At 44.6% G+C, this 14,531-nt stretch overlaps 1 protein-coding gene across 4 annotated transcripts in view; it reads right to left on the minus strand.

Moving 5' to 3' along the window:
• METTL4 (methyltransferase 4, N6-adenosine) overlaps positions 1 to 14,531 on the minus strand; it is a 212,860-nt gene that overhangs the window by 79,885 nt on the left and 118,444 nt on the right. The window contains exon 8 of one of the 4 annotated variants that reach the window (XM_083187562.1): positions 8,085 to 9,287. The exons of the other annotated variants lie outside the window; for them this stretch is intronic. Within the exon in view, the coding sequence (XP_083043688.1) occupies positions 9,142 to 9,287 (146 nt within the window). The 3' untranslated portion in view covers positions 8,085 to 9,141. Of the gene's footprint in view, positions 1 to 8,084; positions 9,288 to 14,531 lie in introns of those variants that run through there. 4 annotated transcript variants of the gene reach the window in all.

A 14,531-nucleotide genomic window follows, 5' to 3' on the forward strand; every position in this document is an offset into this window, starting at 1 on the left:
TTGGGGAGGTTCCAAAGACCATGCCCCGGGTGGGAGAGCTCTGTGGATCCTGCAACACCAGACGACCAAAAGTCGTAGATGAAGAGGCAAACGTATCAAACTGGTAAAAAGCGAACCAACGTGTTCACTGACGACCACGTGGCCGCCCTACAGAGCTGAGAAGCCGTGGCTCCCCTCTGAGCGGCCCAGGATGTACTCACCGATCTCGTGGAATGTGCCTTCACCGTAGAAGGCGGCGACTTCCCTGCCTGCACATACGCCTGTGCAATGGTCAGACGTATCCACCTGGCCAAAGTCTGTTTCGACGCCGGCCATCCTCTGCGGAAAGCGTCATATAGAACAAAAAGACAATCAGACTTTCTGATAGATGAAGTCCTTGCCACGTAAATCCTCAGAGCCCGAACAACATCCAATGTAGACTGAGAAGAAGAATCACTCCGAAAGGCAGGAACCACGATAGGCTGATTCACGTGGTATTTTGACACCACCTTCGGAAGAAAAGACGGATGTGTACGCAACTCCGCTCTATCCTCATGGAATATAAGATACGGAGCCTTACAAGATAAAGCGCTCAGCTCAGACACTCGGCGGGCTGAAGCTAGAGCCAGTAGTAGAACTGTCTTCCAAAAGAGGAACTTTAAAGGTACCTCCTCTAAAGGCTCAAAAGTCCTGGACTGGAGGAAAGAAAGGACCAAGGCTAAGTCCCAAGGAGGTGTTGGTGGGACAAACGGAGGCTGGACCCGTACAACTCCTTGAAGGAAAGTCTGGATCTCAGGAATGAGTGCTACCTTCCTCTGAAAAAGAATGGATAGCGCCGAGATCTGCACCTTCAGAGATCCCAAACGCAGACCAGCGTCCAAGCCCCTCTGGAGAAACAACAACATCCTGGACAACTTAAAAGTTCTGAAAGGCCAACCCTGAGATCTGCACCAGTCCGCATAGGCACGCCAGATGCGATGATAGTGAGCCGCCGAGGATGGCTTACGAGCCCTCAACATAGTCGGAATGACTGAACTTGGAATTCCCTTCGCCCTTAACACTTCGGTCTCAAGAGCCACGCCGTCAAATGGAGGGATGACAACTTCTGATGGTGGAATGCACCCTGTTGAAGAAGGTCGTGCCGCTGGGGAAGAGGAAATGGTTCGTCCGCCAGAAGCTGCTGAATGTCGGAGAACCAACTTCTGCGCGGCCAACATGGGGCAATGAGAATTGCCTGGACGGATTCTCTTTTCAACCTCTTTAGAACCTGACCCAGAAGTGGAAGAGGAGGAAACAGGTACACGAACCTGAATGTCCACGGCATTGCTAGGGCGTCGGTCCCTATGGCGTAAGGATCTCTTGTCCTTGCCACATATCTTGGAAGCTGATTGTTTTTTCGGGATGCCATCAGATCCACCTCGGGAGTCCCCCAACGATCCGTGAGCTCCCGAAACACCTCGGGATGTAGAGTCCACTCTCCTGGATGGAGATCCTCTCTGCTGAGAAAGTCTGCCTCCACGTTCTCTACTCCCGGAATGAACACGGCAGTAAGAATCACCTGCCTGCTTTCTGCCCATTGCAGAATCCTGGATACCTCTGCCATGGCCATCCTGCTTCTCGTGCCCCCCTGTCGGTTCACATAGGCAACCGCTGTGGCGTTGTCTGCCTGAATCTTTATTGGTCTTCCCTGAAGATAATCCTGTGCTGCTAGCAAGGCGTTGTAAATTGCCCTTAGCTCCAACACGTTGATGGATAACTGACTCTCTCTGAAGTCCCATCTCCCCTGCAGACGAAGACCGAGCACCACTGCTCCCCAACCCCTCAGACTTGCGTCTGAGGTTAGGAGAATCCAGTCCCAGATGGCAAATCTTCGCCCCTGTCTGAGGTGCTCTGAGTGAAGCCACCAGAGTAAGGCCTGACGAGCCCGGGCTGAAAGCCGAACCAGTCTGTGTAGAGACAGATGCGACCCCGCTCCCTTCCTTAGGAGATCCAGCTGGAAAGGTCTGGAATGGAATCTTCCCCACGTTACCGCTGGGAAGGAAGCCACCATCTTTCCCAAGAGCTGAACACACAAGTGAAGCTGAACTCGACGCGGTTGCAGAACCCTGCGGGTCATCGCTGTTATGGAACTGATCTTTTCCTCCCGTAGGAACACTTTCTGAACCGAAGTGTCCAACCAGAGTCCCAAAAAAAGAATCCTCTTGGAAGGAGTCAGAGTGGACTTCTTGAAATTTAGGAACCAATCCAGGCTGACAAGGGTCCGAACCGTCAGATGCGCGTGTTCCTCCAGTAATTCCACCGACGACGCCTTGATGAGCAGATCGTCCAGATATGGAATTATGGTCACCCCCTGATGTCGTAGAGAGGCGATAATGACTGACAGAGTGTTTGTGAAAACTCTGGGAGCCGATGATAACCCAAAAGGCAGGGCCCTGAATTGAAAGTGATCCTTCCCTATGGCAAACCTTAGGTAAGCCTGGTGAGGCTTCCAAATGGGAACATGAAGGTAGGCATCCTTGATGTCCAATGATAGCATGAACTCGTTCGGTTCCAAGGATGCAATGACAGAGTGAATCGACTCCATCTTGAATGGTTGGTATGATACCAATAGATTCAGGGACTTGAGATTTAGGATGGGTCTGACTGACCCGTCTGGCTTGGGCACTGCAAAAAAATTTGAGTAGTACCCCTTGCCTCTCTGTGCCGACGGAACCGGGATGATAACCTGAGACTTCAGCAAGATATCTATTGCCCCCTGAAGAGCCGACCTCCTGTCCTGAGACACGGGAAGAGCTGTGGTGAAGAAACGTGTGGGGGGAGGAAGGTCGAACTGGATTCGATAACCGTCCGAAATGAGCCTGCGAACCCAAGGGTCCTCCGAAAGGGAGAACCACTGGGCTCTGAAGTCCAACAGGCGAGCTCCCACCACCGGATCCCCCACAAAAGCTGGCAAACCGTCATGCCACCGGCTTCTGAGGTGGCTTAGACTCCTGTGGTCGAGCGTTGGATTGAGGGCGGGCTCTAGCCCGAGAGCCTCTGGAGGCCTGAAATCCACGTCCTCTACCACGAAAGGACTGCTGCGGACGAAAGGACTGAAAAGACGGTCCCGTATAGTGACGCCGTGCAGGTGGAGCTGCTGAGGGAAGGAATGCTGACTTCCCCCCAGTGGCCTGCGAAATCCACTTATCAAGCTCCGGTCCAAACAGGATGTCTCCTGTGAACGGAAGCCCTTCTACTGCTTTCTTGGACTCGGCATCTGCCTGCCAAGAACGCAGCCACAATGCTCTCCTTGCGGAAATGGCGTTGGCCGAAATATGAGCAGATATAAGCAAAATATCCTTCGCCGCGTCACCCAAAAAGGCTGCAGACTCCTTTATGTGCTCTGCTAATTGACCAATCTCATCCCCAGACATACCTGAATCCAAACCCTCTAGGATCATTTCTGCCCATCTAGCATTTGCCTTGTTTACCCAGGCCGATACTATGGCAGGTCTAAGCTGGGCACCCGCCGCCGTGTAAATGGTCTTTAGGGTGGCCTCTAGCTTGCGGTCCGATGGATCCTTCAAAGAAGAAGCTCCCGGATCCGGCAATGTCGTCTTCTTGGATAACCTGGACACAGACGCGTCCACTGGAGGCGGAGTCTCCCACTTGCCTAAAGCAGCTGGATCAAAGGGATATAACGATGGAAAACGTCTAGGCATCTGAAAACGCTTATCCGGGTTCCTCCAGGCTGCTAAAAGTTGATCCTGGTTTGGACGAGGAAAAACAATAGCAGACCTCTTTGTCAGACCAAACAGGTCCAATTCCTGCAGTTGAGGAGCAGGGTCCTCAGGTAAATTAAGAACCTGCTTCACTGCAATAATAAGGGCCTCAACGCCCCCAGGGGTAGGCTCCGGTTCAACAGGATCATCCTGCACCTCCTCCCACTCTCCTTCCTCCATTCCTTTAAACGGAGGCTCCTCGTCAGAATCATCTGACTGAAACGCAGCCTGTAGAGGCCGCTTCTGGCTAACAGAAGCCTGTTTCTGGGTCCTATTCATTGAAGAAGCTAAGGACTCCACAGACTTAGCCAGGGTTGAGGCCCACGCTGGTTCAGCCCTGCGTGACTCTGCCAATTCCGCCGATAATTTGGACATATTCCCTGCTAGCAAGGAAGCCCAGTTAGGAGCAGTGGGCTCGTCTATCAAAGACCCCGTAGGGGAGGCAGAACAGACCTGACAAAGCGTTGGTTTGCCATCTGCAGAGTATTGAGCAAATTTGATGTTACAAGAAGTGCAAATGAATGCCTTCTTCAAAGCCTTGGTGCCTGACCTGCCCGTCATGCTCCCCGCGCAAGTCCGGTCCACACAACCTCTTGTGTCCTCCACACACACACACACCACACTAAAGACACCAGGGGCTGCGGGACCTGGAGGGAAACAAGCTTCGACACCCCAGAATTCACCCTAAATATCTACCCACAAGGGGTTAACAGGAGTCGCTGGCTGCAGTAGTCCTATGGAATAGGAAAAGAGCAGCCTTTTACACATAGCAACAATTGTCTGTGTGTGTGTGTAGCGCATAGCAAAGGGCCGCGCCGTGCCCGCCTCAGGCTTAAAGTCTAAACATTACATCACCCCCTCCCCAGCAGCGTCTGTAACAGCGCCGGCGCGAATTCCAAGATGGCGGCGCCGCGATGCTGCACGTGAAAACGGCAGCAGTTAGAAGGGGGACAAAAAAGCATAGTACTTACCCTGAGGCTGCTACCGCTTGAGTGGCTGGCAGACCCTTTGTAGCATAGGGCTGGCAGGAGCACAAAACGTCTGGGCAGGCACCTTTAGAGAGGCCCTGACCGACAACCTGGTTCAGAACCAGGGGCGCAGGAGACCCGGACCCAAGCTTTTAAAATAAGCAGGGAAGGGCTCTGTATTCACAGTGTAGATAGTAGAAAAACGAACAACCTGCAGGAGCAGGTAGAATGGTGACCAGCTCCCTGAGCACAATTTTCTAACTGGGGGCTGATGGGGCTTAGAGGGGAGGAGCAGCCTTCCCTAATCAAATTAGTAGTGCCTAGCTCCCAGCTGTCCCAGCTCTAAACCCAATGTGAGTTCCAGTGTCACCTGCTGCATGATAGAGAAAAGTATTTGGACAGCCACCGATTGTGCAAGTTGACCCACTTAAAAAGATGAGAGAGGTCTGGAATTTCCATCATAGGTACACTTCAACTGTGAGAGACAGAATGTGGTAAAAAACAAACAAAAAAAAACAGGAAATCACATTGTATGATTTTTAAGCAATTTGTATATTCTTGCAGAAAACAAATATTTGGACAATCAAAAAGTTAAAATCAATACTTCGTAATATAACTTTGGTTGGCAATTACAGAGGTCAAATATTTCCTGTAGTTCTTGACCAGGTTTGCACACACTGTAGCAGGTATTTTGGCCCACTCTTATTTTATTTATTTATTTACAGTAACTTATATAGCGCAGCAGATTCTGTTGCGCTTTACAACTGTTGACAACACTGAAATATCAATCTAGATAAAACAGACAGACATAGAGGTTGGAGGGCCCTGCTGCAAGCTTACAATCTATAGGGAAATAGGAGGGAAAAACAAGAACAGGCACCAGTAATGGTATAGCAGTCCCACCAAGTTGGCTAGTCCAGAAGGGAAGATATATAATACATGAGTGCCTCTGAGGGTTATGTGGGTGGTACCTAAATTTGATAGGCTTGACTAAAGAGGTGAGTTTTCAGGGTACACTTGAACGTTTGGAGGCTTGATGAGAGTCTTATTGTGTGCAGGAGAGCATTCCATAGGGTGGGAGCCGCCCTATGAAAGTCCTGTAACAGTGAATAACTGCTATTAATCTGTGTAAAAGAGATACGCAGATTTTGTACAGAGTGGAGAGAGCGAGTTGGGAGATATTTTGAGATAAGTGAAGAGATATAGGTTGGTTAATAGCTTTATATGTGAGTAGAAGTATTTTGTAATGAATACGGTAGAATATGAGCAAACAATGGAGGGACTGGCAGACCGGATCAGCAGACGATGAATGTCTGGCTAGGAAGATCAGCCTCGCAGCAGCATTCAAAATAGATTGCAGTGGCGAGAGTCTGTTCTTAGGAAAACCAACGAGGACACTATTGCAATAATCAATGCGAGAGATAATGAGTGCATGGATTCCATGCAGATCTTCTCTAGATCGGTCATGTTTTGGGGCTGTCGCGGAGCAACATGGACTTTCAACTCCATCCACAGACTTTAGAGTGGGTTGAGGTCTGGAGACTTGCTAGGCCATTCCAGGACCTTGAAATGCTTTTTACGGAGTCACTCCTTAGTTGCCCATTGACCAGGTCCCCCCCGTGTAGTTTGCACTGATTCCTTACTGTTCTCAGGATCATTGATACCCCACGAGGTGAGATCTTGCATGGAACACCAGGTCGAGGGAGATTGTCAGTGATCTTGTATTTCTACCACTTTTCAATAATTGCGCCAATAGTTGATCTCTTCTCACCAAGCCGCTTGCATATTGTCGAGTAGCTCATCTGAGCCTTGTTCAGCTCTACAATTGTATCCCTGGTGTCCATAGACAGCTTTCTGGTCTTGGCCATGGTGAAGAGGTTGCTGTCTGACTGATGAGGGTGTGGACAGGTATCTTTTATACATATAACCAGTTCAAACAGGTGCCATTAATACAGGTAACAAGTGGAGGATAGAAGAGCTTCTTAAAGAAGTAGCAACAGGTCTGTGAGAGCCAGAAATCTTGCTGGTTGGTATTGTCCAAATATTTATTTTCCGCAAGTCTATACAAATAACTTGTTTAAAAATCATGTGATTTCCTGTTTTTTTTGTCCACATTCAGTCTCTCACAGTTGAAGTGTAACTACTGTATAATGGAAATTACAGACCTATGATTTCTTTAAGTGGGTCAACTTGCACATCGGTGGCTGTCCAAATATTTTTTTTGCCCCACTGTATAATATATAATCATCATCAATACATATTTATATTACAATTTATACTTTTTTTGGGGGGGCGGGGGATGTACACATAGCAAATTTCTGTTTGCATCAATGTTTCACAGTTTTAAAGTTTAAATGTTACTATACGCATCATATGTACTATTGTGAGAATGTGTTCACAATTTCAAGCTAATTTGGCTCAAACTGCACACTGAAATAACAGCCATTGGCTATTTTTCCATTGGAAAAGAATGATTACAAAAACCATGAAGAAATAATCTGTTTATTAAAAAAAATCACACAAAAAGGTCATTTTATGTATAAACTGTGACTAGAGTTACACACAGTTACATACAGTGTATGTTTGGAAAGTAATAAGACTATTTTTTTTTTAACGCCACGCAGAACAGGCACATTTCAGCGCTGTAGGGCGGGATGGGTGGAGGGGTGTCTCAGCTACACATTCCTGATGGCAGCAGTTGCCTGTGAGTCTTTACAGTTACGGATCGAGCTGTAAATGAAGCGTATTTTTTTACCTTGGTCAAGTTTCGAGATGGAGTGCACCATATTGCAACGATATGCGGTCAAGTTTTGTGTTAAACTCTGGAAATTGGGTACTGAGACGCTTGTCATGTTTCAAAACGTTTTTGGGGAGTAAACCTTGTCCAATGTGCAGGTTTACATCTGGCTTAAATTTTTTGAGAAGCGCAGAGAAGACGATTAGCATGAACCATGCGCTTGATGACTGACAACAAGCTGAAATTAGCAAAACGTGCACAATGTTTTGAACACTGACCATCGTTTGAGTGTAAGAATGGGAGCAGAAAGGTTGGGACATACAAAAACGACTGTGCAAGAAATTGTGAGAACGAATTAGCGATGTGAAAGGTTTGTGGCCAATTGATTCCCAAGGTCTTGACTCATGCTCAAAAAGCATGTGGCGCATGTGCAAAGTAAGCCTAATTTTTTTTTTGACAGACTGATAACAGGTGATGAAACTTGGATCTTTGAATACGTTCTGTAGACCAAAAGGCAAAGCGCAGACTACCACATCTAGTCAGATTGCTTGGAAATTAGGTGAAAATCATCCCCGTGTGTATGTCCCCTTAGTCTCATTACTTCCGCACAGACCCTGTATCTATAGCAATAGGCAAAAATGTATAAAAGATTTATTGAAAATAAGAAAAAGTAAAACACAAAATGCAGAATTTGCTTTATACAAGACAGCATATATACAATGTCATTTGTGGCCATTTTTACATAACATATTTTCAGCTGTAGCAGTCCTATGGCTAGCCCAAAAAAAAACAAAGCATCAATATAAAAGAGTTATGTTCTTTAATGTGTCCTGGCTGTTGTATGGTTCCTTAATATTGTCATAAATGTCATGGGCAACATTCTATCTTCAACAGCACTCCCATCTATGTAGATTTACCCCATCATTTCCATGTTATTCTTTGTCACACTGACATGGGTTAAAATGACAACATGTTGGTACATGGAGAGCACTGTTGCAACTGTTAACCATCTCCATGAAATTTTGTGTAACTAATTACCATACAGTAATATGCCATACAACACAAAACTGTATTTCATTAAAATTCCTTCACTTTTCAATTGTTAAAAACAATTATATTATTTTTTTGATGGTGCAGAAATGTGCATCTGTTGTATGCACGCAAACCTGAACAAAATGCAGAGAAATGGGCATAACATAATGAGGTGTAAAGCAGAAATATAAAAACACCATTGCTTTACAGAAAGCTGTTCACACATTACATACTGTTCTTAAAACCTGCAAACTGTTATGTAATGTGATAATATTTAAAACATTTGGGAAATATGTGAAGTTCTAAATTATGGAGATGCGTATGAGCACACATGTCGTGCCCCACTGTTATTTAGGTTTTAGTCATATTCCCTTATAGGCTAGACAATTAACCTTTATGCTGCCCGGAACCCAGGCTGCAGTAAACAAGGGGTTATTGTCTTATTTTCATTTTCATTATTCTGCAAAGCTATTTGAAAGCGAGCAAAGGACAATCTGTTCATTTTCAAACAATCCCACTCAGGTTGTATACAGAGTCACCCACGGCATGGATTTCTTATTGCAACATGTCCACTTCTATTTACTCAGATTCCTAAGTGTTCTGTTGGTAATAAAAAAGCATTTCTAATGTATAAGAAAGCTCCTCTAAAGCTAATAGACTTGGGTCAGTTTCCAGTCTCCAGGGGAATGAAATAATCCATGTGTTGGAATTTGAGAACCTCATTCCCCCAGCTGGTCCACCCTGGCTGCAGGTTGCGGGCGAAGAGCTCCAAGTGTTCCACATCTGGGCTGACATATTCTTTCAAAACCTCTGTGCAAAAACAGAAGGAGACAGTGATGTAGGAGAAGAAAAATCAATCTTCTTTCAGCTTTTGGGAGATGAAAAAGTGGAGTATTTCATTAAAAAGAAGACAGCAAATTAATTTCAAGGATTTCATCAACAGCCCGTGCTATTTATAGTCAGGAAATCATTTGAAATAAGCGCCCTTGAGATTGAGAACAATACAGTCAAAGGCTTCAATAGGTCTGATTTATCGGTTTTCATTTAGAGACAGGGAATGAGGATTTTACCGCCTACACAGGTGACTTTTCAATTTTTCAATAGAGTCATCATAGTACTCCCCAGTAAGCAGTGACAATGTTTTAAATGATTCCTGAATGATGGGAACAAAACACTGCTGAAAAGGACAGAACAATTAGTGCAGAGCGATCGGGTTAGATTCTAAGGACAAGGACTGTGAGAAAAACACCTCATCACCAGCTGGGGATGTTGCAGTACACTGTGCTAAAATAAGTGCCGATTCCAGTTCAAGGGCTTTCTATACAGATGTCCTTAGCCAGGCTGTAAGAAACATGCTGCTGTTTTGAAATACTGAAATCATTTCATCTGGTCACTATGATAAGAGCTGTATCACTGAGCTCTTCCTCTATTAGGACAGCTGGGTCACAATTTCAGTCTTCTAGTTGACCTTTGTAATGGAGAGAGATATCAGCTCACTGATTCTTAAAAAAAGGTGAACTGCCATGTGTAGGCAATAAGCCATATTGGCTGTATGTTAGGTGGAGGTACAGTATGTGGTACAGTACATGCAGCATCAATAGGCTTAAAATTTAAGAAATTGGAATACATACTGCAGTAGTTGATTGAAAGCACAAGCCATGAGTGTCAGGAAACACTGAATTGCAAATAAGTAATTTGGTTATAATTAATTTGGTTATATGGATTTATAAAAGGAAGACAAATATTTTATATACAGATATGGTACACAAGTAATATCAAAATGATAAGAAATTATTTATAATAATAATAATAATAATAATTATATATATATATATATATATAGAGAAGCAGTAGATGAATAGTAATTACAGTAATTACCAACAGTAGATACAATATTAGCATTAATCAAACAATTCTGAACTAATCATTTGTAACCACCACCACCAAAAAAAACATTCCCTAAATTATATATAAACGGTCTGAAAAAAAGAAATCTTTTTGTCCGCCACAAAAAATTATCCAATGCTCAGACAACAAGCAGTTCTATCACAAATGAACGGGAGTGATTTTTATGAATAATTTATACATATCAGGGTCATTGTGCCCTTTGTTAATATGAGGTTAGACTTTGTACAAGGCTGCGCTTTGCAAATCAGAGGAGGATTTGCAAAGCAGAGTCATCTCATGCATCTGTACAATGTTGTTGAAAGGGTTTGTCACCATGGTTACAAAGTTTCTAAACTACTATGCACAGAGCAGCTGTTGAAGTCTTATACGCATACAAACGTCAACTCTAATGTGGCCTTGTCTCATACTAGAGCACTTTAAAACTGAACACAAATGTGAATAATAGAAAGTACACATTCCTAAGACCATGAACTGTGTACATGTACTATAACTTTTATAGAATAAATATGCATAGACAAAGGAATACATTTAATGTTATATTTGTTGCACAAACTATTCTCAATTCAGCTTTCAATTTCAAACTTTATTTAAAGCTGTAACACTACCTTCACTTTCTGGATAAATCCACTTAATATACATTCACCACGAATGCTATTCATTTTATTTTAACCCATTTTAATCTATGGGAGATTATATTTGAAAACCAAAGCTTCATTAGCTATACAGCATTAAAGTCGATAGAAAGACAGATGGACAGTTAACAACAGATCGGATGCGATAAATATGACAATGGAGAGATAGTTTTATTTAATTGGTCTCAACTGTGTAGCTATCTATTTTCCTATATATTGATTTTTGTAATAACTATATTCTTTTTTACATCCTTTTAAACCAACAATAGTTGTGCTATGATACATTAAAATATAGATTTCAGACAATGTAATGGGCATTTCATTTCTTTTATGGGAAAACCCCATTGAACAACAAACATGTTAAAGTGAGTGTATTTTAGGTCTGTTGGAAATAAAGAGGTTTATTTAAAAAAATAAAATAAAAAACTTGATGGAGGGGACTAATTGGGGTTTACATATTTTACTGGAAGCTTTACAGCATAGATTGGTTATTACCCATTCTTGCTCACTGGTCTTATTTCATTAAAGAAGTTATTACACTTTACCGAGTGCTAGTATACTGTTGGGGAGTCTTTCCTTTTCAATTACTCTTATAAACTTTAGTGGTCTCATACCACATTGAAGGTGCCCTCACCACAATGCTTCTAGAAACACACCTTTCTCCACAGCAGTTGTTCCGTTTATGCCCCACAGTAGTGCCCTAGGTAATGTGTATGTCATGGACGGCCATGGCAGCACACAGTGGGTTTGGTACTCACCCCTCCATTTCTGTGCATCTGGTGGACCCCCGTGCAGCGGGTTAGTCACGGTGCTGGTGGGGAGTAGGGTTCCGGCGTTATCTGGTAGCTGTGACTGAAGCAGTGTGGGGAGGCTGTCACCACTATCTTGGATGTGGGCAAAATGATTATTGGTCCAGCCAGGGTAGTTTCCAGCCTTCCTGCACCATCTAGCCAATGGCAGCCGCACACTATGTATTTAGGGGGTCTGCCTAGGGAAATCGGTGTCAGTGCAAAAAGTCTTCCTTCCCGTGCGCTTCTGAAGACTCCTGGCTCACTTTTGCTCCTTTGCTAGTCCGCAGTCCAGTTCACCCGACATTCTGGTTCCGGGAACGCCTATCCATATTGCAGTCAACACGGTCATTCCCAGTCCGTTCCATTGGGTACCGTTTGTCCCGGACCCGCTGGAGTTTGCGTCAGTACCCGTCAGTCACCTGCAATTCTTTACAGTTCTTCAAACAACCCGGATACAATCAGCCACAGTTCTTCCCCTATTTCATTGGATTATTACCCACGTCTTCTCCGTACCTCCCAATTGGATCCAGCTGTCATCTCGTCTTCTCCACTCTTGCACCATAACTCAGTCATCTCTCCGCCATATCATTTTTTGCTCCATCATTCTTGCTCAGTCGTGTTTTCAACATTGGCATTCTTTCCAAGTCACATTAACCAGCTCATCATTTACGGCCTGAGCCGGAAGGCTCGGCTGCTTTGTCCCTATTGCAAGAAGTTTATTGCCTTTCTATTACTTCCTAAGACTTTTCTCAAAGACAATATTTGAGATTAACCCATTTAGTTCCAGTCATACCTCAAAGACGATGTTTGAGTTATCCTATATGTTTTCCATTTATGAACCATCTACTGTATAATAAAACCAGCTCATTTTAACCCTGCAACATCTGGTCCAAGAGTAGTACCTGAGCACCACACAAACCCTCCCAGTCCTCCACCTGTGAGACTGTGCCCCAATACAAGCACCCTACATCATTTTGTGAACAACAGTAGTGCCCTCGGAAATGTTACTTCTCATAGTAGTGCCCTAGTTCATTTTATGCCCTATTATCCTGCTCTATGTACAGTTTGCCACATTACAGGGCCCCCATTATACAATTCACTACAAACACCACTCACTGAAAATGGAATGTCTCCCCATCAGTCAGCCTTATCCTACATAGATATTTGGGTGAGATCATATCCCATTGACCTCATCTAACCTTATTTGACAATGGTGATGCTTCAAGTGCTCCATCTCTATTAGCAGCTTTTGAATCTTCTAAATGACAGCCCACATCTGCAGGGTCATCAGGGATGAGAAAAACGTGCAGCTTTCAGTGAATGTAAAGCCAGAGGAGGGGGGAACCAGCCAGCATACTTACAAAGTGAATAAGATAATTTTTGGCAATCTGTCCCTTTCTGGGACTGTCCTAATCTCTGAGTTCTGGGCCTTATTCAGCATGGGTCACAAAAGCAAAATCTTTTTCTAACGGGCAAAACCATGTGCACTGCAGATAGGGCAAATGTGTCATGTTAGATTTGGGTGGGGAGTGTTCAAACTGACATCTATACTGCGGAGCAAAAAGAGTAAAAAGTAAGTAGACCGTATTTAATTTGCACAGAAACAAAATAACTCACCCAAATACAACTTTCTCTGCTCAGGTTACATTTGCCCCACCTGCAGTGCAGCATGGTTTTGCATTTGCGATCCATGCTGAATCAGGCACTCTATCCGCAAAAGCCAGATCACGACATGTAAAAGATGTACAGATGGAGCGCCTCTCGCTATTGCTCCGCCAGCACCAGAATCTGTCCGCTGGCGATCGCCGGTGGAGCAGCGCTCCATCTGACTGAGACGCGCGTGCGTCTCACACGCACGTGTGTCTCAGTTACCCGTCGGCAGGGGGACGGGAACCCTGTCTATCTCCGCTTCAGGGAGACGGACAGGGTTAGGGAGGTGGATCGGCAAGGCGGCGGGGACCCGGGGCGACCCGCAGCAAGGACCTGGGGGGAGCCCCGTTGTAAGGCGACGCGTGCACGTCCCCTTACGGCGGCTGGCGAATCTTCCGCCATCCCCTGCAATAGCGAGAGGCGCTCCATCTGTAGGTGGAGGGAGCCGGGCTGCAAGTGAATTAAAAAAAAAACATACAAATGAATCAGCGTCCCCCCATTGGATGCCATACACCATGGGTGCTAAAAAAGCACCCATACAAACATTTCGTAGTTGGGGTGAGATGAGGTCAAGATAAAAGCAAAATGTGTTGCTGTTGTCAGCACTTCCATGCCATCCCAATGGCATGAACTTGAAGGGAAAAAACAGTGGAAAGTTTGTATTTAGATACGTGGGACTGACCCGGAGTTTCCACATTTCTATGAGAGTTAAATTTAAAACCTGGTACATTGAAATAGGTTTCACACTACTAACAAGCAGCAAAAGTGTTCCAATGGGGGAAAGTGGTTAATGTACTGTACCTTATTATTAATGCTATAATAACAGCTTTACTAAATGCTTGCTTCAGCTTTTAATTCAATTGATGTTTTGGGTACTTGTATAGTTTCACGGCGCCAGCGTCTGAGTCCCCTTGCGGGCTTGGTGGCTCGCTACGCTATTTAAAATCAACTCCATGCCAACATGGATAGTGGAGGTATGAACTATCCATGTTGGCATGGAGTTAAGTTACTTTTTTTAACATAGTTTGTGGCGAGCGTAGAACCCGGAAGTAGCACGGCGCCATGCTGGCGCC

This window comes from Crinia signifera, chromosome 5 (genome assembly GCF_055691185.1).
Source record: "Crinia signifera chromosome 5, ASM5569118v1, whole genome shotgun sequence".
NCBI lineage: Eukaryota > Metazoa > Chordata > Amphibia > Anura > Myobatrachidae > Crinia > Crinia signifera.